This window comes from Trematomus bernacchii, unplaced genomic scaffold (assembly GCF_902827165.1).
Source record: "Trematomus bernacchii unplaced genomic scaffold, fTreBer1.1, whole genome shotgun sequence".
Classification (NCBI taxonomy): Eukaryota; Metazoa; Chordata; class Actinopteri; order Perciformes; family Nototheniidae; genus Trematomus; species Trematomus bernacchii.
Genome location: NW_022987593.1, coordinates 6,018,106 through 6,043,959, shown reverse-complemented (window position 1 = coordinate 6,043,959; position 25,854 = coordinate 6,018,106). Strand labels below are relative to the sequence as shown.

The following is a 25,854-nucleotide window of genomic DNA, read 5'->3' as shown; positions in this document are numbered from 1 at the left end:
TTTTTTTAATTGGTTAACCAACAGTATAAGTAATCATCAATTGATAATAATGGAGTATACATTTAAACGAAATGTCATGCCAAAAAGTGTCTTTTTTTTAACCCACTCATATTGAGATTTGCTGCTTTTCTAGGTTGTTTATAAATACACGACTAGATATTTTAGGGCTTCCGGACTGACAAATCAAAACGTGTGAAATCACCTTTACTTTGTAAGACATCTTTTCTGATATTTTATATTCCAAAATCCAAAAAGAATATATATTACATTTCATAATGATGCATATAATATAACTTGATTATTAATATGGATGCCAATGTGTCAATCACTCTATAGTTGCAGCATGTGGGAGTAATTTTATCAAATCTATATAATGGTAGGTAGCTTGATCTTCATCTATTTACCCGTCTGGACAACATCTCAAACCTGAACTGCTGATCAAAATATTTTGTGAACATTTCAATAAAAAAAATCTGTAATAATGAGAAAATGTCAAATATCAAATACAAACTGCTTTTTATTGAATCAAATGGATATATTGGTCATTGCAATTGTTTGTGGAATTCCCAAACGTGAACACATTTAAATTGCTCAGCCTCACATCACTATAGAAACAGGATACATATAACAATACAGTAATTAAAATAAGGGAAATCACTATTTTTCTAATGAAACCAACATATCACAACATCATCACTGACAAATGTACCCTGAGTTTGAGGGGTATCTTTGGATTGTTTGCAGAGGGGTTTTAGTAGGTGATGGTCGGCAAAGCAATTTACTGTTGTGGACTGGGGCAGCAGCAAAACTGATTTGAACCACCTAGAAAACGAATCAGTTGAAGTGCACGCTATGTTTGGATTAGTTTCATCCCATTACCTTGCTGTCAGACAGTTATTTCATGAGGAGACCTGAAGATGTTATCTAAGCTCTCTTCAAAGCCCAAAGACTACTTTGACACAAACAGTAATTTTACTCTGCACAACGCAGGGGATGATTAGTTAGTTTGTGTTACTGTGTGACCTTTGAGATTCCAAACCAACCAAAGTCACTGCTATTGATCTTTATAGGTGAGTAATACAATAAACAGTACCAGGGTGTGCTGATCACCATCTATCGACTGCAGATCCTAAAACCCCACCTTAAACAATCCAAACTATTGTGTAGATCATAATTGATAACAACACAACTTAAGGCAGTGTGTGTGTGTGTGTGTGTGTGTGTGTGTGTGTGTGTGTGTGTGTGTGTGTGTGTGTGTGTGTGTGTGTGTGTGTGTGTGTGTGTGTGTGTGTGTGTGTGTGTGTGTGTGTGTGTTAGTAGCAGTCTACTATGACCTCTTCCCCTGGTTTTGTGTGAGTGGCACTGGCCGTCAGTATGTCCTGCAGCAGAGAGAGGGGGGAGTTGTGGATGTGGTCGCTGCTTTGAGTCAGGACTTCCATCCTCTCGTCCAATCCCAGAGACCTCAACGCCTCACACACACTCACACACACACTGTCAGCTCCCTCCTCTGCTCCGTTGAGACCTCTCTGATCAGCGATGTCCTCCTCTTTGGCCTGATCGCTCTTCTTCATCTTCAGGATCTTTATAATCTCTCGCCCCCAGCCACAGCCTGGCAGTTCACAGGATACTGTTGCCATGGCAGCTGATGCATCCAGTGCCCCTAGCGACAGAGGACAGACTGTCTCTCTGAGTGTTATCAGCAGGCGACAGGCCTTCAGAGCTACAGGTCTATCGCAGTCAACCAGCCCACTCAACAGCACTGAGACGACTCCCTGCTCCACCACAACGGCCAAATCTGACTCAGCGCCCTCTGTGTGTGTGGCAGTGTGTGTGTGAAGTGTGTAGGCCTGCTCAGAAACTACACCATAAGCGTGTGGCGGGGCATGGTGGGAGTCTGAGCCCTTTTTGTAACCTGGGTGACCTGAAAAGGCTTCGTCCAACAGCAGCTCAGCCAGCACCAGCGTGTGAACTTTGACCTCCCAGTCCAGATCTGCCCTGCCTTGTGAGAGGACGGAGCGCACACTCTGCATCAGGAGAGAGGAGGAGGAAGATGGAGGAGAGTGTGAAGAGTACCATGAGATGAAGTATTGTACTACAGCCCTCCTGGGGAATCCCTCTGAGTCCTGGGAGAGGATTTCAAGCAACCGGCTCACTATTTCAGGCTGGAAGGACAGAAAATAGTTCCAATAAAAGTCAAACTTCTTAAAACATTGTGCCTATATTTGTAGGTATAAAGATACGATGTAAATGAACCCAGTTAAGTATGGTTATGAGTGTAAATACACTTTACAGAATGCAGACAGGAATACAGACAAACCTTTTAGACCCAAGTCAAGAAAATATATGTTTTAAAGGTCTAAATGTTGTGGTGTCCACTTTGTTATCATCTATAGTTGTTCATAGTAATATCTCTGATTAAAATATTTCATCCAGTTAAAGTAAATACTTATTAATGATCAAGGTCTAAAAAGTCTATTGTAAATATTTGTCTCAAAAGTGGATAAAGTCCATTTATGACAGCTTCTGGCAAACAACTAAAAGACTTGCGCACACACATGAGGAATACACCACCATGACAGGCAGCCAAATGAAATGGACCATTTAAATGTATTACAATGACAGATTCCTCTAGGTTGGACAATTATTGGATACATTTGGGATAATGTAAGCACACAACTCAACATATATCTAACATGGGTCTAGAATTAGCTGCAAATAACATTTTATACCAATCATTAGGAATCGGACCCAGCTGATAGAGGGACTTGATATGGTTTATTTCAACACAGAAAGTTCTTAGACTTTGTTCCAACTGTTTTTAGAGTGAAGCGTAAAACAATTTCTTCCTACCTCCTCCTCAGTGAGTGTCGCCCCCTGCTGCCAGCGGTGTGTAAGAGTCTTTGCCAGTGCAGAGATGGCGCTGGCCCTCACGTAACTCTCTGAGTCCTGCAGCGCCTCCCTCAGCAGGGGAGTGGTAAAGCAGCCGCCCAGCAGAGCCTCAGATGCGTCACACTCCTCTGCTGCTGCTTTAATGGAGTCACACACGCCTGCCAGGTGTCCCAGAAACTCCACCGTCGAGTCCTTCACCTCCCAACGCATGTCACACACACGCTTCTTCACTACCTCCACCAGATCTGAAAGTATCCATATATACATGGGTTTAATTTGAGTGACATATTATACTGCCACAGCAACAGTAGAGTGTATTCTGTGTGTGGATGCATCACACAGGAGAGTTTTTATGGTGACCTTTACCGTGTCTGAGCTGGTCTGTTATAAAGGAGAAGTCCGTGCACACACTTGTCCACTTTAATAAGGCCTGGTAGGACTTGTGGAGTACCTAAAAAACACAGACACAGTACTTGAATTGAAAGAATATTACATCAAATAGTAAAAAGGGAAGCAAAGAAATAAAAACAGTCAGTGAGTGATGGTGTCGCCTTCAAAGTCACGGCTCCCCAGTAGAAGAAGGTTGGAGACTAAATAAAATGAGTTATATTCAATGCAAATAGAAACACACAACTTACAGTGGGGTCAGAATCAGGGTTTTCCAAATATTGAATCAGAACGGTGAACACTTCGCTGATCCTCTCTTTCGCCCCTGAAATACACAGGATGGAGAATAAATGCAATTTCATCCTGAAAAACACTTTAGTTATGAATGGACAAACAATTATCCTAATGTACTGTAGCATTTGTTTTTGTCAGTGTATGACAATATCACATTTGGTTTCAGAATATTCAATAAAGAAAGAGAGCATTATTTCTATATAGGCAATCTCACATAAACACAGTGTTACCTGGGCTGCTGGTGAGAGTCGTCAGAGCCTCTAGAGCACATTTCTGAACTTTGCCACTGCCGATTACATTCCTGCTAACCTCACTGCAACCAGTGGAAGAGGAGGGTGAGTTGCCACTGCAAATCTTTAACAAGGACAGAACTGCAGTGACAATTGAAACTGGAAGACAGGGTAGGACGTCAGGAGGCTGAGGTAAAGTGAAAGAGAGAAAGGGAAATAAGTCAGCTACACGTAAAAAATACAGTCTCCTCTCCCCTGTTCTCTGTTGTCCTCACAGCCTCACCGTGAGTGTGATCTGTGGTGTGTTGCTCAGGCAGACACAGATTATAGAGATGCAGGAGGATTTGCTCTTTAGTTGTTCCACCACTGAAAACTGATGCTCGTCTGCTGCAAAAACCAAAATAGAATTAGTCAGAAAGATGTATGAAGGTGTATTATGGCCATTGAAGGTAAAAAAAAAAAGAGATATATCCAAGACTAGTGTACATTTCTGAGAACAAGAATCCTAATCCCTACAAAAATATGATTGGGTTTTTAGTCAAGGAACCACACTGCTTTTCACATTGGTTGGATCACACCAGAGACGCTACCATATGCCATGCTTTATGCCTTAATTTAGCAATAGGGAAATCATATTTTCAAGCCCAGAAACACCAAATTATCCTATTCTGACTTGCAAAAAATACATTAAGGATACACTCAGTCACGATATACATAAAATAACAAATTGTGTATTTTTTCATTGTTTTTCACTGTGTATATCTGCGTGTTTTACCAGTGCTTATTGTGCCCAGTAGAGTCTGACCAGTCATAATGTCGAGGGGGAGCAGTAGTATTCTCACGGCCCGGGCTGTGTGGACAGTATCACTGGGTAAAAGAAGAAATCAGCATCCATGGGTAAATACATCCTGTTACTCATAGATTACTTGATGTAAGAAAACAAACTGAGCTTGTACGGGTGACGGTGAAGTCACATCCTATATGAGAGTGTGAGGTCGTGCTCTGAACAGATGCTTACTGTTGACCTCTGCGAAGAAAAGCAGCTGCAGCATGTATGAGGTCAGCGGGTTTGTTAATGTTCAACATGGACGATAGAAGACGGGTGATACGTTCATCAGTGCCGGAGCTGCTGGAGACAAACATGAACATTGACAATTAACTCATTCATGCATTTGCTTTGCTTTTAGTCTGAAAAAAGCACTGTGTTGTCGTCCATATTATAAATCCCTTCTACCTGCATGCAGACAGAATGACGTCCATCAGAGGCAGTGTGAGCTCACTGCTGCCGGCTGTCACCAGTTCCTCTAGGGAGTCTCCGACTGTCTGCAGCAGCTTGTCCCGCAGAGGAGGTCCGGCCTGGGCCAGGAGCAGGGCCAGCAGTTTGAGGGTCTGCAGACTCTGACGGACATTTTTGCTTTCTTTGGGAACCAGAGACTCCTTGAGGTACCCAGAGATCGACTTTACAACAGCAGTATAGTCTGTGCTGCTTGGCGTCATCCCATCATCTTTTTCTTTTGTATCCACGCCTTTACATCCTGCAGGCGGGACTGGCTGAAAGAAGAGCAGGATGTGGGCGAGCATCTGATTGGCAGCTGCGGCAATAAATAGACTTGTGTCGGTCTGGAGTTGTAGAAGCGGGTCAATGAATTCTGGAGAGTGAGGAAAACAGATTTCAGTTATGAAATGGCTAAATTCTTAGTCTTTATTCCTAAATACACACACATTAGGAGACATAGGTAGGTTCGGTAATCATTCACTACCCTCTACATGCTAACCAGGGAGTTCTATGCAAAGGACTATATAGTGAGCTCTTGGGCAAAATAAAAAACACTTTTGGACACTCTGGTCTTTATCTTTGCGCTGTTAATAACGCCATTGCTGCACAATTAAAGCATGCCCGAACAAGGTTAGCCGGTGGAACCTCCATAATAAATACAGAGATGCATTTTGTGACAAGACACATGATTTTGTACTTTGACCATTTTTTCCTAAATGAATGGAACTCTTTATTATTCACTCAATTGGAAACTTGTCTTCAGTTTCACAGGCATATATTCACTTATAAAACTCCCTCTGCCAGGGGTTAGATTGCATGAGATAAATAAACAGATAAATAATAATTGGGTCAATGAGTCACCTGATTGTACAAAGAAGCTGAGAGCCTTCGGGTGCTGCAGCATGCTCCTCAAGCCCTGAATCCAGCCGATCCTTAAACACGGATCCTCCCAGAGTCCTGCTTCCTGCCAGTGCTGAAGGTTGAAGACCTCGTTCAGAACAGAGTGTTCCTGCAGAAGGGACATCACCAAAGTCAGACATTTTTTTAAATAATTTAGTTAAAGTACAAGGTGTCATAAACCCTACCTGAATGGTTTCGAAGCTTTCCTCAGTGGCAGCCAATAAGCCGGTGAGTCTGAGAGCGAAGGAGAGGACACCGGGGTCTGAAGCAGCGTTGTGAACCACAGTGGATATCAATTTAAGCAGACATGGGCAGGCCTCCAGCAGTGATCCCCCTTCATCGGGAGAAAAGGTAGACATTAGACAATGTACAGATATAATATCCATCCATCCACACCTGTGCCCCTCACTTATTGTGCATTTAATATGTAGTTTCAAAAAGTCAGCTGTTCACTCAATTGTCAAAGTCAACTGACAGGACATCAATTGACAATTTCAATAGTTTTACTCACATTCTAAGCAATAATCAAAACCATTTATGATTCCAGCATCTTATATCCAGTAATGTTATAATGTGCGTATAATATGATTTTATACTGAATAACTTTATGTTTTTGAGTGTTGGTAAGCTATTTGAATCTTGCTTTCAAGTCTTATTTAAGTATGGTGGAGTATGAGTAGCCTATATAATATATGGTGCTTTTGTGATATTCGCAAACAAGTGGAAAGTACCACAACAAACAACCAAAAGTATTTTTAGAGACGTTTGGACCCTCGGGGTTGCAGTCGCGTTGCCCAGCCTTATCGTGAAGTAGGGACACGTTTCTCCACTGTCTCCAATCACCCTAACACTTAGCTACAGACTAGAAGTAGTAAACCACGGAATGCATATTGAGATGTCAGACCTAATACATCAATGTGCAGAGAGAGGGGAAACCAGGAAAAAAAGAAGGCACGTATCATGACAGATTTCAGTACTAACCAGCCTCTGTAATCCCTGTGAACCAGTCCAGCAGTTTCTCCAGGCTGGTGTCATCGGGCAGAGAGCTCCCTGAGCCCGACAGCACCGCACATACACCGGGCAGCAGCAACGCACACTCTCTGTCCATGGTACTAACGTGTGTGTGTGTGTGTTAACTAATGATAATTCAGGATGCACTGAAACTTTACAGCTATATACTTACAATAAAGCATACATAGCTAACGTCGATTCACTTATCTGTAAATACAGCTAGAAACAAAGTTATGTAGTGGAAGTGTAACAGCTAGCTTAACAAAATGTAGTTTTCGCTTGTAGTTCTGCTAAACGTCCATCTCGCGGGAAATAGTTTCGGATCTACCGGCGTCTCTCTTCTGCCTGAGTAAAATGTGAGCCGCACTCTTTGCTAATCTATAAACATGTGGATGGATAAATTACATGCGCAGGCGCCACGTTCCGCCCTTCCATGTGTTTTACAGATCAGTTTTCCCCCCGCAGCTCGTCTTTACCCTCCGAACCAGTTCCGTTTCCGTCACATCGTCCATTTTTCGCATAACCGCACATGGTGCCGCACCGGCCGAGGACCGTCAGCCTCTTTTTTTGTGGGATTTTGCTCCGTTAAGGACGAGAAATCAGTCTCGTAGTAAGCCGATAAATGCAAGATACTGTCGATATGGTGGACGACCAGGAGTATGATGAGGAGGAGCCCTCATTCAGCGACCCGGAGGACTATGAGGAAGAAATGGAAGATGAGGGTGAGCAGCGGCAGGATACGCGCCGGCTTTCCGGCCTGTTGCTAACTGTTAGCTTAGAGTCGTAGTAACGGTACTAGCTATATATGCTAATAAGATAGCTGGCATCTTACTTCGCTTTCCCGACCGTAATGTTAATTAAACAATGTGGTCTGATTACGAGGATTGAAATGTTCATGTGTTTCTTTAAAGTATTCCTAAAATAATCTAACGTTAATCGACGTTATCTCAGATTAAATCCACGCCTATTGAAGCCTCAACCAGACACTGGCCTTTTAGCATTTAGACAATTGAAACGGGGTTAAAGCAGTCTATTGTTAAACATTTTCTTTCTGCTGTCTGGATGTGTTATTAAGGCCAAGACATGTATTGCGATGTTGAAGTATGGTGATGTTGAAGTATGGTTTGAATGAAGCAGCTGGTGATAAAGTGCAGTTGATCCTGACGCAGGGTGGATATGAGATAGGAGCCCCTCAGGTCCACAAATGAAACATCAGCAAAATTAATAACATCACACTCGGGTGTCAGCTTCTAAGGTAACATAGCTATATTGAATAACGTTTATTAAAACAGCCCTGCACGAACATTTCTATATGTGAAGTACATAATGTTCATTTGGTATTCACACGCTTATGGAAAGGTTTTGGTCAACTTAATTTGAAATCTGTTTGTTTGTGGTGCTGTTGAATTGCATATAATTGACTTATTTTGTTTTTATTATTTTGTCAAACGCATTTATATCATGTGTGTAGATTATTATTATTACACACACCTCTAATGCAATACAATTTAAAAAGCAACATCAACTAAAGCCTCACCACCATAAATAAGGATTCATATCTCTCCAATATATGATTGCATTAGCTTGAGTTAGGTTTACCGAATACATTTGTTCTCTATATTTTTCAAGCCAAGAACCCCTTACAAGATAGAGAATTCACCAGGGACCCTCTGATGTATTTCCCTTGGAATTATTTGATCTAGCCCTTCTTTACACTTCTAGAGTCTATTGTTAAATAAACAACATTTTAGATGAAAAGTTATGTAAGAAAATATTATTATTTGAAATATGAATGCCGTTGGAAAAGATGTCATCCTACTTTATGTGAATTATTGTGAAAACCCTTTACCGACAGTTAGCGCAATAAATATTAATATCTGAATTGTAATCTAATAAAATGTAGCCGGTGGTCTCATTGTCAATTTAATTTGGGGCATGAAAATATGTGATAGCCCGGTCTAACACAGACTACTAAAGTAAGTGGCTAACGTTACTGTTTCCCTCCCTTTCCTTCCCTCCTCTTCTCCTCTTCAGAGCTCATGGAGGACATCCTGAAGGAGAAGCCCCTTGAGGCTGACGGCATAGACTCGGTGGTGGTGGTGGACAACGTCCCACAGGTCGGCGCGGAGCGTTTGGAGAAACTCAAGAACGTCATTCACAAGATTTTCTCCAAGTTCGGCAAGATCGCCGCTGAGTTCTATCCAGAGGGTGATGGCTTAACCAAAGGGTAAGTGGTTTGCTGTTACTGTGGCATCAGAGTATATATTTACTTTACTGTTGAATGTAGGATATTAAACAGTCCCATATCTCCCCCAGGTACATCTTCTTGGAGTATACCGGTCCTACCCAGGCCCTCGAAGCTGTAAAAAACGCAGATGGATACAAACTCGACAAACAGCATACATTCAGGGTTAACCTCTTTACTGACTTTGACAAGTAAGTGTGCAGTGTGTGATAAGAATTGCAGAAAATGTGACGGTGTGTGTATATATGTGTTAATTATATCTGTTTGCTTATTTCTCTAGATACATGAACATCAGTGATGAGTGGGAAACTCCTGAAAAGCAGCCTTTCAAAGACTTTGTGAGTATTTATATTATCACAAACACTTCTTCTACTCTAAAGTCATTTATTTTATTGGCTTTTTTTTGACAAATCAAAGTGAGCTTTTTCCTCAAATATGTTATACTTTATTTTTCCAGTGAATATCAATAAAATAATTTGCCAAACTGTAATTCTTCTCAGGGTAATATGCGCCATTGGACTGAGGATCCAGACTGCCGGGACCAGTACAGTGTCATCTACGAAGCTGGAGAGAGGACTGCCATTTTCAATAACGACGCTAAGGAGCCAATCGTATCTGAAGAAAGAGCAGTACGTTTTAATCACACTTCAAAATGCAGCATTCACGGTGAACCTATTCAATTAAAATCAACAGTAGTGCTTTGCTTGGAGACTGATGATGTTTTTGTGTCTCGATGCAGCGCTGGACAGAGACGTATGTGCGCTGGTCTCCCAAAGGAACGTACCTGGCCACCTTCCACCAACGTGGCATTGCATTGTGGGGCGGCGAGAAGTTCAAGCAGATCCAGAGGTTCAGCCATCAGGGCGTGTCCCTGATCGACTTCTCACCATGTGAGAGGTAATCAATATTGCTGTTTAGCACTACTTATTGAATCATTGTTAGCGGTAGTCATTACCTGATGAAGTGCTTTTACTGTGTGTCTATAAGCGTTAGCCTCGAGTGTGAGAGAGTGATGGGAACTGATGCACCCATTAAGATTTAAGAATGTTGTTCTAATGAAGTTGTTTCAATGCAAATCTTAAACTAGAAAGTAACTCTGGAGGCCAACTGTCCAGTCTTCCATCATATGCAAACAAAACCACCACATTTGGAAATATTTCCAAAACTATAGAATCGTGTCAAATATGGTTAAGTTAAGGCCTTCTAAATTAGAATATCACATGTACATTGGTGAAAACAATTATTGATGCATTATGTATCTGACGGATTGATACAAATGTTGTAAGAAAAAAAATCATACAAGTTACTTCAAAATACTGAAGGTCCTGGTTCAAAAGTATTAAATAAATCTGCTTAAATTATTAAAGGTGGGGTAGGTAAGTTTGAGAAACCGGCTCGAGATACACTTTTTGTTATATTCCATGGAATGCTCTTAACATCCCGATAGCAATGAATATCTTGAGTGCTTTGACAAAAAATCCATTAAAGAATGTCATCTGTGGAAGCCGTAATACTGTAAAAAGCACGACCAATCATTTTAGCCGGCCCGGCTAGGAGGGGCTCAGAAGTGGCAGATTTTTTCCGGCTGTGTATTTTCAAATTCTAGCGCACTCGAGCTGGTTTCTCCAAAATTACCTACCCCACCTTTAAGTATGATTGATGACTAATGTTAGATGAACGGCATTATTTCTGAATCGTCTGAGGCTCAATGTGTGTTTGTGTGCAGGTATGTGGTGACCTTCAGTCCACTCATGGACACCAAGGAGGACCCGCAGGCCATCATCATCTGGGACATCCTGACCGGACAGAAGAAGAGAGGCTTCCACTGCGAGAGCTCTGCACACTGGCCCATATTCAAGTCAGTTGGCTCTCTCTTTGTCCACATTTATTTAACCTCAATGTTGGATTCATATTTGTTTCTTGAGCAGTGTTTTCAATATGTTATAATGCTAATGTTTTTGTTCAGATGGAGCCACGATGGAAAGTTCTTTGCCAGGATGACCCTAGACACACTGAGCATCTATGAGGCTCCAGTAAGTACATTTAATATAAATAATACGGTTTTATTTATTTATGTTAAGTCTGCAAGAGACATTAAAGCCATGTTTCTGCTCCTTTCAGTCTATGGGCTTGCTCGACAAGAAGAGTCTCAAGATTACCGGCATCAAGTAAGTATCTTTGATCATGCCTTTTATGATTTGTTTGTCAGCTTTCTATATAGAAATGTTGATATTAATCTGTGTGTTTGTGTATCTACAGGGACTTCTCATGGTCTCCCGGTGACAACATTATAGCTTTCTGGGTCCCTGAGGACAAAGATATCCCGGCCAGGGTGACTCTGATGCAGATGCCTACCCGCCAGGAGATCCGTGTCCGCAATCTCTTCAATGTTGTCGACTGCAAACTGCACTGGCAGAGAAACGGAGACTACCTGTGTGTGAAGGTGGACAGGACTCCTAAAGGAACCCCGGTAAGTAAACAGCCGGAGAGAAGAAGGAGAAACAACTGAGACCTCACTGGTTGGGAGAATTATTTTTTTAACATTTATTTCATCTTTTTCAGGGCGTGGTCACCAACTTTGAAATCTTCCGCATGAGAGAGAAGCAGGTTCCTGTTGATGTGGTGGAGATGAAGGGTAAGAGTTTAGTTATCCTACCTAATATTACTGTTGTGTTAATTGCTAATTTTGCTTTGTTTATTTATTGTATAAAAGAAATCATCAATGTGTACCTTAATGCTTTTGGAAAATTGTTGTAGAAACGTTTAGGCCAATATAGCCTTTGAAAGTAATTCAGTTAGAATTAAAGAAGTGTTTTCTAATTAATTTTCCTGTACAACCGTGTTTAATTGTTTCTTGTGTTTCTGTCCATCCAGAGGGCATCATAGCGTTTGCATGGGAACCCAACGGCAGCAAGTTCGCTGTTCTCCACGGAGAGCCTCCCAGGATCAACGTCTCCTTCTATCATGTCAAGAACAACGGCAAGATCGAGCTCATAAGTGAGTATATAGGGCACATGCTAAATGTCCTATTGACATCATGTTTCACAGTCTCATGTGCAGTTAACCTCCACCAAATGTGACAATTTGTCCTTTTTGTCTACAGAGACGTACGACAAGCAGCAGGCCAACAGCATCTTCTGGAGCCCCCAGGGACAGTTTTTGGTGCTGGCCGGACTCAGGAGGTCAGTGAAAGTTGTGTGTTTGCATTTGTGTGATTGACAGAAACAAGTAGCCACTGATGACATAATAAATAACTTTTCTGACACCTCGTATGAGAGCTAAGCTCCTGATTCTAACTCTGATCTGAGGCTCACAGTATTTTATATATGCACTTGTGACTGTCCTCCTGTGTAACTGTGTGTATAATCTTTTATTTGTTCCTGTGTCTGCGCGCGCAGTATGAATGGAGCTCTGACCTTCGTGGACACGTCAGACTGCACCATGATGAACATAGCAGAGCACTACATGGCCTCCGACGTAGAGTGGGACCCCACCGGGCGCTATGTCGTCACCTCCGTCTCCTGGTGGAGCCACAAGGTACGTGCCGCTCTGTGGATGCTTGATGCTCCTTTCCTTCCAGACCTGAATTCACTGTTGATGTGTGTGAATTAATAATGAGCCTTTATTCATATATTTGTTCGTGTGTGTCTAGGTGGACAATGCATACTGGCTGTGGACGTTCCAGGGCCGTCTTCTTCAGAAGAACAGCAAGGACCGCTTCTGCCAACTGCTCTGGAGATCCAGACCTACTACTCTGCTCGGTGTGGAACAGGCCAAGGTACCATTTAAAATGAATATATATATGTATAGACTGTGTATGTGTTTGTGTAGCCAGTGATGACAGACTAAAATACTTTTCTGACACCTCGTATGAGAGCTGCACTGCGGCTCCTGATTCCAACTCTGATCTGAGGCTCACAACATCCTGTGTACCAGTGCAACACAAACTCCATTTTATATTTGTCGTATGTTTTTATTTGTGACTGTGGAAGCTTCTTGTAAAATGGATGTCCCTCTTTCTCTTGTAGACCATCAAGAAGGATCTGAAGAAATACTCCAAGATCTTTGAGCAGAAGGATCGTCTGAGTCAGTCCAAGGCTTCTAAGGTTCGACTAATTCCTTTATTTAACTGTTTCACTCTGTTCACATCAATATCTTACCTTTTTTTAATTACTATTTGGGCCATTTCAGTATTTTCTCCTTTGCTTTATTAACCACTTTGTTAACAAATATTATAATGAAATTGTGGGATTTAAAATGTTTCCATCATGAAGAGATTTTAATGCTCTCAAAATCACCATTTAGTAAAATGTAAGTTTTCATACTAGAGCCATCAAGGCAGGGCAACATTATTCATATAGCACATTTCGTAAATCAAAGTGGTTTACACAATAATAAAAATGCAGGTAAGATAGAAGATTAACAAGAGACGACAAAGCTTCGCCATCCAGTTATTCAGAACAACTTATTGAGCATGTTTCCAACCCCGGATATTGTTCTGTTTTATGAAACTGAATGTTTAATGTGTTTGTGAGTAGGAGCTGGTGGACAAGCGCAGGTCCATGATGGAGGACTACCGTCGCTTCAGAGAGACAGCGCAGCAGACCTATCAGGATCAGAAGGAGGCCCGGCTCGAGCTCAGAGGAGGTGGGACCCTTTTCTCACATTTTGTACCCCTCTCTCTCACATGTTGTTCCCTCCCTTCACAGTTTTTAACTTGGATTAAGAAAACTAATGACTAATTCCTGTGTTACAGGAGTGGAAACTGATGAGCTGGACAGCAATGTGGAAGACTGGGAGGAGGAGACCATTGAGTTTTTTATCAACGAAGAAATCATTCCCTTTGGAGATCTGTAGTCCCCTACGCAGGTAACCATCAAAGTTGGATATTGCCAACAAACAGTTCACATTTATTCAAACATTTCCAAAGTGTGTAATTGTATAGCTTCCAGTGAGTGGTTTGTCTTGTCCGCATTTTTAATAACTGTTAAATGGTCATATTACATAAATTAGAATTAGATTTTTTGTTTTATATTCTAATATTTTAAATTATGTATTCAAGAATGTGATGCTCAAAACAGTGAAAAGCTGCTTCAAAACTCAACAACAAAAATGTTGTAAAAACGCCCACTTAATTTTGTGTAACCAAAAGTATCCTTCAAAAGCTTCTAAATCTCATTCTTGAATGAAAAAAGGCTGATTTCTGTTATCTGCCAACTCATTTAGTCTTTGTCTAGTTTCTGAATTAATATTACGAAAGTTGCTCTTGTTCTTTGTACTCGAAGAACAAGAGCAACTTTTATTCATCAAGTTCCTGCTGAATTCCTGCGTCACAAAGATGAGCGAGTCGGAACACAACAGCAACAAAGTGCAGCCAGTTTCCATTGAATAGATGGACTATGAAAACTGTGGAGAGCATGTTCTCTGGATCAGTGATGGGGGGCTGTTTCACTGAGAGCCATTGTTGTTGAGATTTACAGCAGCATTTTCTGTGTTTTTAGCAGCACAACCTAGAATACAGTCATCTCCATTGTATTAGGAAGTAGCAGAAATATTCAACATTTGCACAATGAATTCAGCCTTTTAAGGTGTTCATACGAAACCCGGGGATCATGTATTTTTCAAATGTGTTATTTCCATGCCTGAAAAGATACTTGGAACAAAACTGAAAATGTCACAACGTCATGATTTTTTTTTTTTGTCACCAATGTTTCTATTTATTTATTACGTTTAATTATATTTGGGATATATATATATATATATATATATATATATATATATATATATATATATATATATATATATATATATATATATATATACTTCGACTTTATTTCTGTGTTCCAATTTGGGATTGGAACACAGAAATAAAGTCGAAGTTCAGTACACATAGTTATTTCCCCATAAACCTAAATATTAGTCATATTGTCCATTTGTGGTGCCAGCTCTCTTGAATAACCATGCTATTAAGACCTTGAACATATTTGCTCATCAAAATTCAGGGGGAAAGTCATGAAATACATTGACTCAAATGTGTAAGAACCATGCTTTGAGAGCAACAACTACGTACTATTCTCCCTTAACAGTTTTATGTAAACAACTAATGCACCCTGATTTATCTTGTTTTTCTCTCTCAGTTCCGATTTTGTGTGGAAGGAGGAGAGGAACTGCGTCATTGATTGGAGAAGGACGAGGACCACGCTGTGAATAATTGGGGTTCACGAGCCTCAACGTTCATCTTTAGTGACATCATCAAAGCACGTCACATAGAGGGACAAGAGAGGATACTTTGTATTTCAAAATGTTCCCATTGACTCTCACCATCATCCGCCCACTTTTTTTCGCTCTGTGGATCCTGAAATTTAGTAAAACTGCCTGCTTCTTTTTCTATTCATTAATTGGAGTCACCTGCCCTCTATTCTCAGCCCCTCTCTTATTGGACCGTCTTTTTCCAGGGGTTGTTTTAGGAACTAGCTTCACCATCCTAGTGTGTTATCACAGGGCAGCACAGAGTGGCATAACAGTGGGGGGCGAAGGTGTTGTGACAAAACAAGTAGCCTTCTTTATAAACGTGCTGATGTGGCGCTATAGTGGCCTGTATCCTCCTCCTTTCAGACTAGGTTTTCACACAGGGAGGTGGTGCGAAGTGGGAATAACTTTAAATAAACATTCAAACAGAAGATACCTGAATTTGTCTAAGTGTTTGGTTTTTTATTTGTAAATGGGAGCATCTGAATCTAGTGCTGTTCAGACCAGCCGGAGCAACAGGACAGAAAACTACCAACATATTTAATAATCAATGTATCATTCTAGTAATTATCTAGAGCTCCAACAACTGGATGGATACAACAATTATTCTAAAATGGCAGCATCTCAACTATGGGGATTTCCTGCTTTCCTATGTTTTATATCCCCTTATCTGAATGTTTGGTGTTTGAACTGACAATACAAGATGTTTCCAGCTATGAGAAACTTGGATGGCCATTTCTTTCACAGTTTTCTCACATTTTATTCACCAAACATTTAATCTAATAAAAAAATCTACGGATTAATTGATTATAAATAGTGTTTATTTGAAGCCTTAGATTATTTGGAGTTGGAATACATTCAATATAAGAGCTATATTAAAAAGAAAAAAAACGTTTTCTTGGTAGAAGTCAAGCTATAGCTGCTGGCATAATTTCTGTCGTCTATACACAACCATTGGTAAATGTACTGGGCATGTATATAATGCAATGCTTATTACAAAAACTACTGCTGTAGCCTTTAAATCTCCTTTTTTAAGCTTTTGTTCTGTCATTCACTTGTCTTCAGTTCATAAAATGAGATGAGTATAAACCTTATTGTTTGTAAGAAAAATCTCATTTCGTAAACTGATAAGTCTTCTCAGAATCTGCTGTTTTTAAAGCGCATCCTAAAACTGAGTTGCCTCCAGAGGTCACTGCGTCAGAGGTTTAAATAAACCATTGACTGATCCCTTAAGCTGTCACTAAAATGTACTTCAGATGATATAAATATGTCTATCTCTCACTATAGTTCAAAAATATTTGTAAGTCAAAGTCACACAATGCTTCACATTGAATGCATTTTGTGGTCCTGGAAGATGCAGCAGAGATCATAGGTTGTCCATTCTTCTGGACAGCTGGCCTCTCATTAAGCTGAAAGTGTTCCTCGTGCATGTATGAAGCCATCCCTTCCATGACTGACGAGTCATTGAATCTGCTATGGGAAGGTAAAATAAGTATAGTTTATTTTGTGAGATAAATACACTGTTCTGAGATTTTGGATAGGTTAACTGTTGCTTGTCAAATGGCTTAATTTGTGTCACTGTTCTGAAGACAAACCAATCCTGCAGCATACAGACAGCAGTTGGTTCTCCATGTGCCAACAGCTTTAAGGTTCATTACTCATCCACAGGTCTAATGTTTGGTTCCACTTTAAGTATTGACTCTATAGCTGCAGGGATCTTTCACCTCATTAACCTAACAGCTTAATGCATGTACAGATGTTCACTGGGATGTTTGTCTCAGTGAACAGAACAGTCGACTTGAACTAATCTGACAGGTAGGAACTCAGTGTAAAAGTAACACCCACAAATGTACCTTAACATCTGAAAATGTTGCAATCTTTTATTTAACTTAAAAAAACATTTGAATTAAGTTATTTGCTATATTTTGGTTTGCACAAGCTGTGGAAGAAGTACTCAGATCCTTAACTGAATCTGATTCAAAGCAGTGGTGGACATTAACTAAGTACATTACTATACTATACTTACTGTCAGGGAATAATTTCCCCTGCATGTCATCTTTCGCTCTGACGCAGATGCCCAGCCTTGGGCAGCCGCTATCTCCCTTAAGGAGGGGCTGCCCTAGCATTTTGTTGTTGTTACCAGTTTATGACCAGGCAACTCTCGGTTAGAGATAGTTATTGTTATGGGACACCTGGAACACATCCTTCTCCGGGTGTAGATGACCCCGAGCTATAAGCGACAACAAATGTGATTCAGTGTCCCTCAGCCCGTTTAGTCTAGCTATTGAAGAATGTTGATTATTACACTCTGAACTAGGTAAAACGTCGAACTACAGAAACGGTCTTCAAAATGTATTTGGCATCTCTACCGTGTGGTCAGACCGTGGCCCTATGACTTGTCTTGTGAATTCTCCGGCCGAAGCACCAAATAAACCGTCAGTGTTTGCCATCAAAGCTCCAGCTCTCCTCGTGTCTCTCTGAGTCCTGTTTCCAATTGCTTCAGAAGTCTCCCCCACACTTACTATACTTCAGTTCAATTATAAGGTCCCTGTACTTTGGTATTTTCTTTTCCTGCTTCTTATACTACTTCTCCACTACAATTCAGAGATCAATAGTGTACTTTTAATTCCACAATATTAACTTACTTTGCATAAACAAGCAGTCTAAACAGTACTTAAATTAGGCCATTGTTTACCAGCTATACAACAAACATATAAATGCACCAATAATTACAATATTTTTGTATATATTATTCTGAAATTGGCCGCTCTGCATAATGAGTACTTTTAATTTGTTGTACTCCAAAAATATATTTTAATGCTTATACTTTTGTAATTGTACTTACTTATTATGAATGCAGGATAGTAGGATAGTTATTCTGTTATATGCTGTAAGAAAACATTTTGGTTTATGTAGAATGTCACTTTAAGAGACAAACAATTATAGTAAAGTAAACTGGACAATATTTCTTCTGGGAACAAACTGTAAATCTGAGAAGGTTGTGGCACCATCCAAGATATTTTACTTTCTGGGGGAAATGCCATCTCTGACTTTTTTAGTAACGGGATCTGTGTGTTCTTAACTTTCAGTCGACAGCCGCCTCGTGCTTCTGATGTGGAGACAGCAGCCAACCCATAATTTCCCCTTCAGTTCACAGATGTTATAAATACTGAGAGACAGCTCTTCATTTAATCATGGGTTATTCCATGTTTTATGACTTGCAAAATAAGTCCAGAAAAGTAGAGAGCATTTACACATAATCTTCCAGGTAAATAGATACACATGTTCAGTGTGATGAAAGTCAGTACAATAGCTCTGGAATAGCCTAAATATCCCATTATGTTCTAATTTTGCTTATTGGTTATTTTGTGCTTTGATACAACTTTATTTATTCAGATCTGATGAAGAGCAGTTGTGATTGAAACATCAGATTGGAGCCCTGCAGTGTGTAAGCCATTTACTCTTTGTCCATTGTCTGCTCACCTTCTGCTTATCACCTGTCCCATTAGAGTTGAACATACGTGTATCATCTTACAACGTCCTTGTTGTAAGATGATATCAACTGAGTACCTGAAGTTCACAACAATTACAAAGAAGTAGACTGTTGCAATCCTGGATCTATAGGCTCCCCCCAACAATGCTCATTAAATGTGTATTTTTTTAAATACAAATAAAAATGAATAAAAAAAAGCCAAAGGAACTATAGCATAAAATAGAGCTAAAATACATAAATAATATACAAGAAAATTGATATGAGCTACATTTGTGGTAGACAATATTAATGAATAAACAGAGTGTATGCATATAGTAAATATCTATGCAAAACAAGAAGTATTTTACTGAGGCATATATGTAAATAGTAAGTCTTGATTTAGTCTATAATTGGCAAATTCGGATTTAGTAGGCTATATTTTGTAATTTTGACATTTATATGATAAAAACGTCTCATTATTTGGCTAACCATGAGCAGGCTATTAAATAATACTATTTTTTGTATATTTTTGGCGCCTTTATGAGGCCTCCCGAGGGTCCCAGGACCTTACTTTGACTGCCATAGGCGTAGGCGGGTTTATGGTTTCATAGCCTAAATCCGGACAGCATGTGTTTTGAACTGGAGTGTGTGGCTGGATGTTCTTCAAATAACGCGAGATTTGGCTTCGGTCTGTGTAGAGAGCAGACCGCCACAGTCCTGTCTGTGGAGCCCACCCGGTCTCATCCACCGGACAGACGGACAGAGAGAGGGACACCGAGCAGCGACAAAGGGCTGACCGACCATGGAGCTCATCTGCCGGGTAAGAAAACACCCTATATTCAGGTCACTTGCAGTATTTATTCTCAGACAGATTCATGTGCAGACTCGTTTAATTGTCGCCGTGATGCTCCCGGTGTGAAGGGCATAAAGGGAACAGAACCGGGCTGTTCGTGCACCTCAAAGGCTGCGTGATGAGGCTGTTTGTGTGGGGACTGGGGAGGAAGCGGAGGAGACTGTGGAGGAAAAACAAATTCATATATTCTGTCCTCGGCTGTTGCATGTGGACTAACAGGAAAGTGTGCGTTTGCATGAGAGAGGTACATTGTCCGCAACGGCCGGTGAAAGGGCACATTGTAACATGTGTAGGCTACTGTATAAATTAGGTTTTTTTCCGACCGAGGTCTAGGAGGAGGTGATGGTGGGTCCTGTGCGAAATAGAAAAATATTAACTCAATTAAAGCAGTGTCTGCCTTCCTTCATGAATAGCACACGTAAAAAAACAGCACAAGTAGAACCCGAGTAGTGTTATAACTTGTGCATACTTGGCACTGAGGTCAACCGACACTGGAGTCCACTTACATTATTGTTGTTCCTTTTTTATTTTGCGTGTGTTTGTTCGCACGTGTTTAAAAAAACAGCGCATGCCAAGCCACGAGAGTGTTTGTAGATGTTGATTTCTCAAAATAGGCCCCTCCAGTCAACGTGGAGTTTAAATTGAAAACTAAGTGGAAAGAAAAACCGCAAAAAAAACTATAATTTTCTAAAAATATGAGCCTTTCTCTATCATCTCCCCCTGTCTGGGTGGTATTCTGCTTTTATTAGGACCCTCGTTTTTTCCACTGTTTTCCCTGACAGCAGATGTTTTTATGGGACAATAAGGGGAGTAAATCCTCCACGGGCACTGGACTGAAGAGCCTCCACCCCCACACGGTTGTTCACATCTCCGTGACAGCTGAGCGCCCCGGGCGGAGCCTGAGGTTCCCACGGCCCCTGGGCAAATTCACACCGGTCAAAAAAATTGTTTTTGTGGCACATACTTGAAAAATATTCGCTTAAAGATTATACCCAAAGGCCATCACACTTTGATGTTATACTGTAGACTACGTTCAACTTTTTACATGGTTTAGATAATTAGAAATAACTCTAATGTAACTATATTTATAATAGTTTATATATGATTTATCTCTGAAATTAAGTTGTAGTATAGAGTAGCATACTACACATTAAGAACTTGCTAAATGTACTTGGTTGTATTTCACCACGAGTGAACCCCCAGTATGTGTTTCGTGTTGTGTTTCATTTTCGAAGAATAAATCAGTTGTCACACTTCTTCTAGAAATTCCAGTTCTTGTATTTTGACTTGCTTCATCATTTTACCTCATTAGGGCTGTAAAAGCAGAAAAGGGGTCTAAGTTACATTTTCTGTCTCTTTTTTGGTTGCAGCTGGCAAGCAGGAAGTGTGTCCTTCCGCGATAGGCCGCCACCATGGAGCTGAGATAACCTCTTCCTCTTTTCTGCACCAATCACTGCGCCCGATCAAATATAACCATGGGAACATGGCGTGGACTACGAGTGGCGTTTGTCCTGGGGTCTTTGTTTATGATCCTGCTGATAATCGTGTACTGGGACGACGTCGGGGGCTTCAACCTCTACCCCCTACAGGAGCCCAAACACGAGTCACTGCACCCTCGGGCGACTGCTGGGTCCCCGCACTCTACGTCCAGACCCCAGAACAGTTCTTCCTCCCCCGTCCCCACTACTGCTCGCAGCACAACACTGGTGTCTGAGGAGACAGGAGGAGCAGCTGAGGAGCATACAGAGGAGGAGGGGAAGGAAAAACAAGAACAGAGACAGCAGGAAACAAGGGAGGATGAGGAGAAGGAAAGGAGTCGTACTACTGCGGACAATAGGGAGCAGGAGGACAGGAAGCAGAGGATCATGGATGTGTGTTCTGGGAAAGACGCTGTTGAATTCCCCGGAAGTACCCGGCCGTTTGAGCAGATCCCAAACAGGGAGCTGGATCACCTGATAGTGGATGACACCCACCAGATTATCTACTGCTATGTTCCCAAGGTACAGCTGCCTTGTTTATGTGTGTCTATTTGTAGAAACGTGTAGGTTGTGAACACATGTGGGCGGTGATTTAACTGTGAGTGGATGTAAGAGTAAAATAAATAACATGAGGACAAGAAAATGTAAATCATAGTGAATGTTTACTGAAGCATTTTGCCACTGGTCAAAAGACACATTCACACAGGTTTACAGCTCCTCTTGTCTTTCTGAACACTTTTTATTTCCTTTTTCTTTTCTCCATCTTTATTCTGCGTTTAGGTGGCGTGCACCAACTGGAAGAGAGTGATGGTGGTCCTGTCTCAGTCTCTTATCTCGCCCTCCTCAGGAAAACCTTACACCGACCCGGAGGCTGTTCCTCCTGACCTCGTACACAACTCCTCTATCCACCTCACTTTTGCCAAGTATGACACACACACACACACACACACACACACACACACACACACACACACACACACACACACACACACACACACCGACACACACACACACACACACACACACACACACACACACACTAAACACACACACACACACACACACACACACACACACACACACACACACACCAAATATGTACACAAAGACAATTTAATAAAAGGTATTTTTATGTTATCCGCTAAATACATTTTATTTGTATAGGGATTAGCAAGAGCCACAGTCAGGAATATGGTAATATATCCAAATCCCTCTAATGCCACCTCCACCAAAATAATATATTTGTAATCCCTCCGTAGCCTAAATTATGTTTTTGAAATGTTTCTGCACATTGCACAGCCATAATTCTGAGTGGAGAATTACTAAATCTTCATTACTTGCTTTTATTAAATACATTTAATCTAAAAACAGAAGTAAGCCTCCATCTTAAAAACCTGCCATGTGGGATTTATGTGATTGCAGAATGACCTTGTTGACCTCTGGTACCAATCATACCTACTTTTAAATCTAATCTCCTATTTGCAACTGTTGCATCATAATAATCTCATTATTATTTATCAATTACAATCGAAAGACACCATAATCATTTATTCCATGAATGAGCTGCAGACTAGGTAAAACTCATGTGTTGCTTAGCTTTCATCAACATTTAAGCAAAAAAAGGGAAGGGGTACTTTAGTTTGAGGTGATGGCCTGCAGTATTAAAGAAGCATCAAGTGTTTGCAATAAATATATAAACAGTAACTTCTGTCATTAAGATCATAACTTTAAGGTGTATTCATTATATTTGAGCAAAGATGTTTGGCTATACCACACAAGGAATAATTCTACACAGAAACTTGTTGAATATTATACTGCACGACCAAGCAATGAATTTGGATAAAAGACGTGTTTTAAAGAAAACATTTAGCCCACACCAACAAAATCCCTACAAAAGAAACCAAGCCTGCACAATAATTTTTTTAACAACTCAGTATCGGAATCTCTTCCACAAGTCAATAAGGAAAACAGCGTGACTAAAAATGTGTCTTGACAAGAACTAAATGCCAGACAAACCACACACCTCAATGACAAACAGGAAAATAAACCATTTCATCTGGGTGTCAAACCAGAACGTTTACTGTATGATTTCTCACCTTGGTATTTTTTTCTCCACTTCCTTTTTAAAGCTGTGTTTTTCTCTGTGCACTGATATAAAAAACAAATCTTTTACCCCTCAAGGGCTCTTGTTATGGAATCATAGGATTTGCATAATAAAAAATCAGTAAAATAATGAGAAAAATATGAAAAAAATAAGAAAAAAGGCACAGTAAATAGAATAATCTATGTATCTATTGCATAAAACTAAAGCATTCAAATCACAACTCAACAAGGACGCCGCTGAAGATCTGCTCTCATGTTCCTGTTTGTGTCTTTTTCCAGGTTTTGGAGGCATTATGGTTCTTTGTCCCGCCACCTGATGGCACTCAAGCTCCAGCACTACACCAAGTTTCTGTTTGTGCGCGACCCTTTTGTTCGTCTTATCTCGGCTTTCAGGAACAAGTTTGGAAGGTGAGTGTCTAATACTGGATGGTTAGACAGAGTGGGTGTGTTACTGTGTAAGTGTTTGCGTTGTGGGTGAGGCTGAAGAATGGGCTTCACTTTTGATTAAACAGCAGTCGTACCTTTGTTGAATTGTGAAAAGTGTGTGTATTTGTGTGTGTGTTTTCAGGCCTAACGAGGACTTCTACAAGCAGTTTGGTTCTGTCATGCTGCGTCGTTATGCTAATGTGTCGGGCAGTTTGCCAGAGACAGCGGCGGAGGCGTTTGCAGCAGGAATCAAACCGACGTTTCAGCAGTTTATCACATACCTGCTGGATCCAGAGACAGAGAGGGAGAGCATCTTCAACGAACACTGGCGGCAGGTATTTATCTCACAGAGCAGTGTAAAGCCGCACTTAATGCAGCTTGGCATTATTCATGAGTTGATGTCCAATTCCCCTTTGGATGATCATATTTATGCTGTTTGGGATTTCTTTCAGCATACACATTTTAGTATGAGGCCTACTTTATTTTCTTCATAACATATGCCTCAGCTCGGTTAATGTAATTATTTACACACAAAAAAACATTCAATTCAAATCACACAAACATCAACAGAAGAGGCCAATAGCAAAACACAGATTAAGCAATATAGCAAAAACACTCTGCCAACATTTATTTAAAACTGTCCAGAAAGATGTGGAAGTCGAGTTTAAGTCTACCGTACTGGTAATTCCAAGACCAAGGGGCCGCTCGGTATGTCTCGGTCACATGTGGCAATTTAAGCCTCGCCAGGGGTATTGGTACTAACAAAGTCACTAACAGACCCAGAAATGAATGTCGTTTTCAAATTGTATGCCTGCTTTTTGTGTGTTCCAGGTGTACCGTCTGTGCCATCCATGCCAAGTCAAGTATGACTTCATTGGACGACTAGAATCCTTAGAAACGGACGCGGAGCACCTGCTGAAGCTTCTGGAGGTGGATCATCTACTACACTTCCCTTCAGGGGCTCGAAACCGAACTGCAGCCAGCTGGGAAAGAGACTGGTTTGCACAGATTCCCATCGCAATGAGGAGAGAACTGTACAAGCTGTATGAACCTGACTTTGAGCTGTTTGGCTATCCGAAACCTGACAGCACTCTCCACCAGTAGACAGCACCGAGAATCAACCACCTGCGCACAGCCAGCTAATGCCTTTAAAAATCAGTCTATGATGCTGTTCTTTTGTTTTTTTCATACCTCAAATGACAGAAGTGCCTGCCAGTATTATTTTATTTTTGTCATCATTTCATATCTGAAGCACACCTGTTTACAAGCTGCGTTATCACAGTCTGGTTTCTCCATGTAAAGGCACTTTGAATAGTATTTTGTGAATAGAATGTTGGTAAGTCATTGTAAAAGACTGGTGTCAATTATTGGCTTTCATCTCTCTGAAGGGAAATATGATGCAGAGAAATAAAGTTTTTTGTAACCGTTTGACATTCTCTTTTTAGATTTACGGTGTATGTGAAAGACGTATTCAGATCATTGACTTCAAGGGGTAGTTTGGGTGTTGTTAAAAAGGGTTGTATGAAGTACTTATCCATAGTTATATTACTTACATCAGATGGATGATAGAGCAAACTAAGCGATGGAAGCCGTGGTAGACCAGTAACCTCGTGTTCTGCAAAGTAAAATAGTTTTTTTTATTCTAAATAATTTTTGAATGGCGTCTGGCCCCATCAGAATAGGCTGACTGACGGCAAGGTTAATCATGTAGAGATATTGTTTTAGGTGGCCAAAAATACATTTGCTGATGCCCTTGTCAACAGCAGTACATTGTTTTGATTCTGTGCTGTCGGCTTCTCCAAACTTGAAAGATGCCCCGCGTTAATTATGGTAGATAATACACTGACTACGGATAGGTACCTTATTATACAACTCCACTTCCAAACTATCCCTTTTACTAAGGTACATACAGCAATTTACGATGTTAAAAACAATATTTTGCAGGGAAAGCTTCTCTACTCAAGTTTTTATTAAAACTCAAACTCAAAAGATCTTACAGTTTAAAAATGTTGTTTTAATATTTTTTTTGTATCACATTTCA

General features: G+C 40.6%; 3 protein-coding genes and 2 non-coding genes across 7 annotated transcripts; 4 read left to right on the top strand and 1 right to left on the bottom strand.

Moving 5' to 3' along the window:
• Positions 1 to 499: 499 nt before the first annotated feature.
• brat1 (BRCA1-associated ATM activator 1) lies at positions 500 to 7,348 on the bottom strand. Of its 3 annotated transcripts, none has more exons than XM_034129441.1 (12): positions 6,958 to 7,348; positions 6,162 to 6,310; positions 5,938 to 6,085; positions 5,035 to 5,449; positions 4,819 to 4,929; positions 4,576 to 4,667; positions 4,084 to 4,187; positions 3,801 to 3,987; positions 3,528 to 3,601; positions 3,256 to 3,340; positions 2,851 to 3,134; positions 500 to 2,162 (listed from the first exon to the last, which is right to left on the bottom strand). In XM_034129441.1, the coding sequence occupies exons 1-12, from the start codon at positions 7,082 to 7,084 to the stop codon at positions 1,314 to 1,316; spliced, it is 2,625 nt and encodes an 874-aa protein (XP_033985332.1). In that variant the 5' UTR covers positions 7,085 to 7,348; the 3' UTR covers positions 500 to 1,313. The 3 variants fall into 3 exon arrangements, with proteins under 3 accessions (XP_033985332.1, XP_033985334.1, XP_033985333.1); XM_034129443.1 differs by having other exon boundaries at positions 4,084 to 4,184; XM_034129442.1 differs by having other exon boundaries at positions 4,819 to 4,926.
• An 81-nt stretch (positions 7,349 to 7,429) lies between these two features.
• Positions 7,430 to 15,922, top strand: eif3ba (eukaryotic translation initiation factor 3, subunit Ba). The gene is made up of 19 exons (XM_034129444.1): positions 7,430 to 7,709; positions 9,022 to 9,214; positions 9,304 to 9,423; positions 9,513 to 9,570; positions 9,733 to 9,861; positions 9,972 to 10,129; positions 10,959 to 11,090; positions 11,199 to 11,265; positions 11,354 to 11,400; positions 11,492 to 11,702; positions 11,795 to 11,867; positions 12,107 to 12,229; positions 12,336 to 12,414; positions 12,631 to 12,769; positions 12,885 to 13,010; positions 13,261 to 13,338; positions 13,771 to 13,879; positions 13,989 to 14,101; positions 15,370 to 15,922. Exons 1-18 carry the CDS (start codon positions 7,610 to 7,612, stop codon positions 14,087 to 14,089), a joined length of 2,043 nt encoding a protein of 680 aa, XP_033985335.1. The 5' UTR covers positions 7,430 to 7,609; the 3' UTR covers positions 14,090 to 14,101; positions 15,370 to 15,922.
• Positions 12,463 to 12,544, top strand: LOC117482421. The gene has a single exon (XR_004555872.1). It is a non-coding gene; the product is annotated as a small nucleolar RNA SNORD60 (small nucleolar RNA).
• On the top strand, positions 13,062 to 13,149 carry LOC117482419. Its single transcript, XR_004555871.1, has one exon. It is a non-coding gene; the product is annotated as a small nucleolar RNA SNORD60 (small nucleolar RNA).
• Positions 15,923 to 19,661: 3,739 nt separating the features above from the next.
• On the top strand, positions 19,662 to 25,241 carry LOC117481654 (carbohydrate sulfotransferase 12-like). The gene is made up of 6 exons (XM_034129440.1): positions 19,662 to 19,773; positions 21,177 to 21,806; positions 22,065 to 22,207; positions 23,667 to 23,795; positions 23,956 to 24,148; positions 24,645 to 25,241. Exons 2-6 carry the CDS (start codon positions 21,282 to 21,284, stop codon positions 24,915 to 24,917), a joined length of 1,263 nt encoding a protein of 420 aa, XP_033985331.1. The 5' UTR covers positions 19,662 to 19,773; positions 21,177 to 21,281; the 3' UTR covers positions 24,918 to 25,241.
• Positions 25,242 to 25,854: the final 613 nt, after the last annotated feature.

Excerpts from the sequence above, each read along its gene's own strand:
- eif3ba (XM_034129444.1), top strand. The coding sequence starts at position 7,610 with ATGCAAGATACTGTCGATATGGTGGACGACCAGGAGTATGATGAGGAG. Across the intron at positions 7,710-9,021 it reads GGAAGAAATGGAAGATGAGG|AGCTCATGGAGGACATCCTG; the intron begins GTGAGCAGCGGC and ends TCTCCTCTTCAG. Across the intron at positions 9,424-9,512 it reads CTCTTTACTGACTTTGACAA|ATACATGAACATCAGTGATG; the intron begins GTAAGTGTGCAG and ends TTATTTCTCTAG.
- LOC117481654 (XM_034129440.1), top strand. The coding sequence starts at position 21,282 with ATGGGAACATGGCGTGGACTACGAGTGGCGTTTGTCCTGGGGTCTTTG. Across the intron at positions 23,796-23,955 it reads TTCAGGAACAAGTTTGGAAG|GCCTAACGAGGACTTCTACA; the intron begins GTGAGTGTCTAA and ends GTGTGTTTTCAG. Across the intron at positions 24,149-24,644 it reads TCAACGAACACTGGCGGCAG|GTGTACCGTCTGTGCCATCC; the intron begins GTATTTATCTCA and ends TGTGTGTTCCAG.
- brat1 (XM_034129441.1), bottom strand. The coding sequence starts at position 7,084 with ATGGACAGAGAGTGTGCGTTGCTGCTGCCCGGTGTATGTGCGGTGCTG. Across the intron at positions 3,341-3,527 it reads ACCCTGATTCTGACCCCACT|GTACTCCACAAGTCCTACCA; the intron begins GTAAGTTGTGTG and ends TGTGTTTTTTAG. Across the intron at positions 3,135-3,255 it reads AACAGACCAGCTCAGACACG|ATCTGGTGGAGGTAGTGAAG; the intron begins GTAAAGGTCACC and ends GGATACTTTCAG.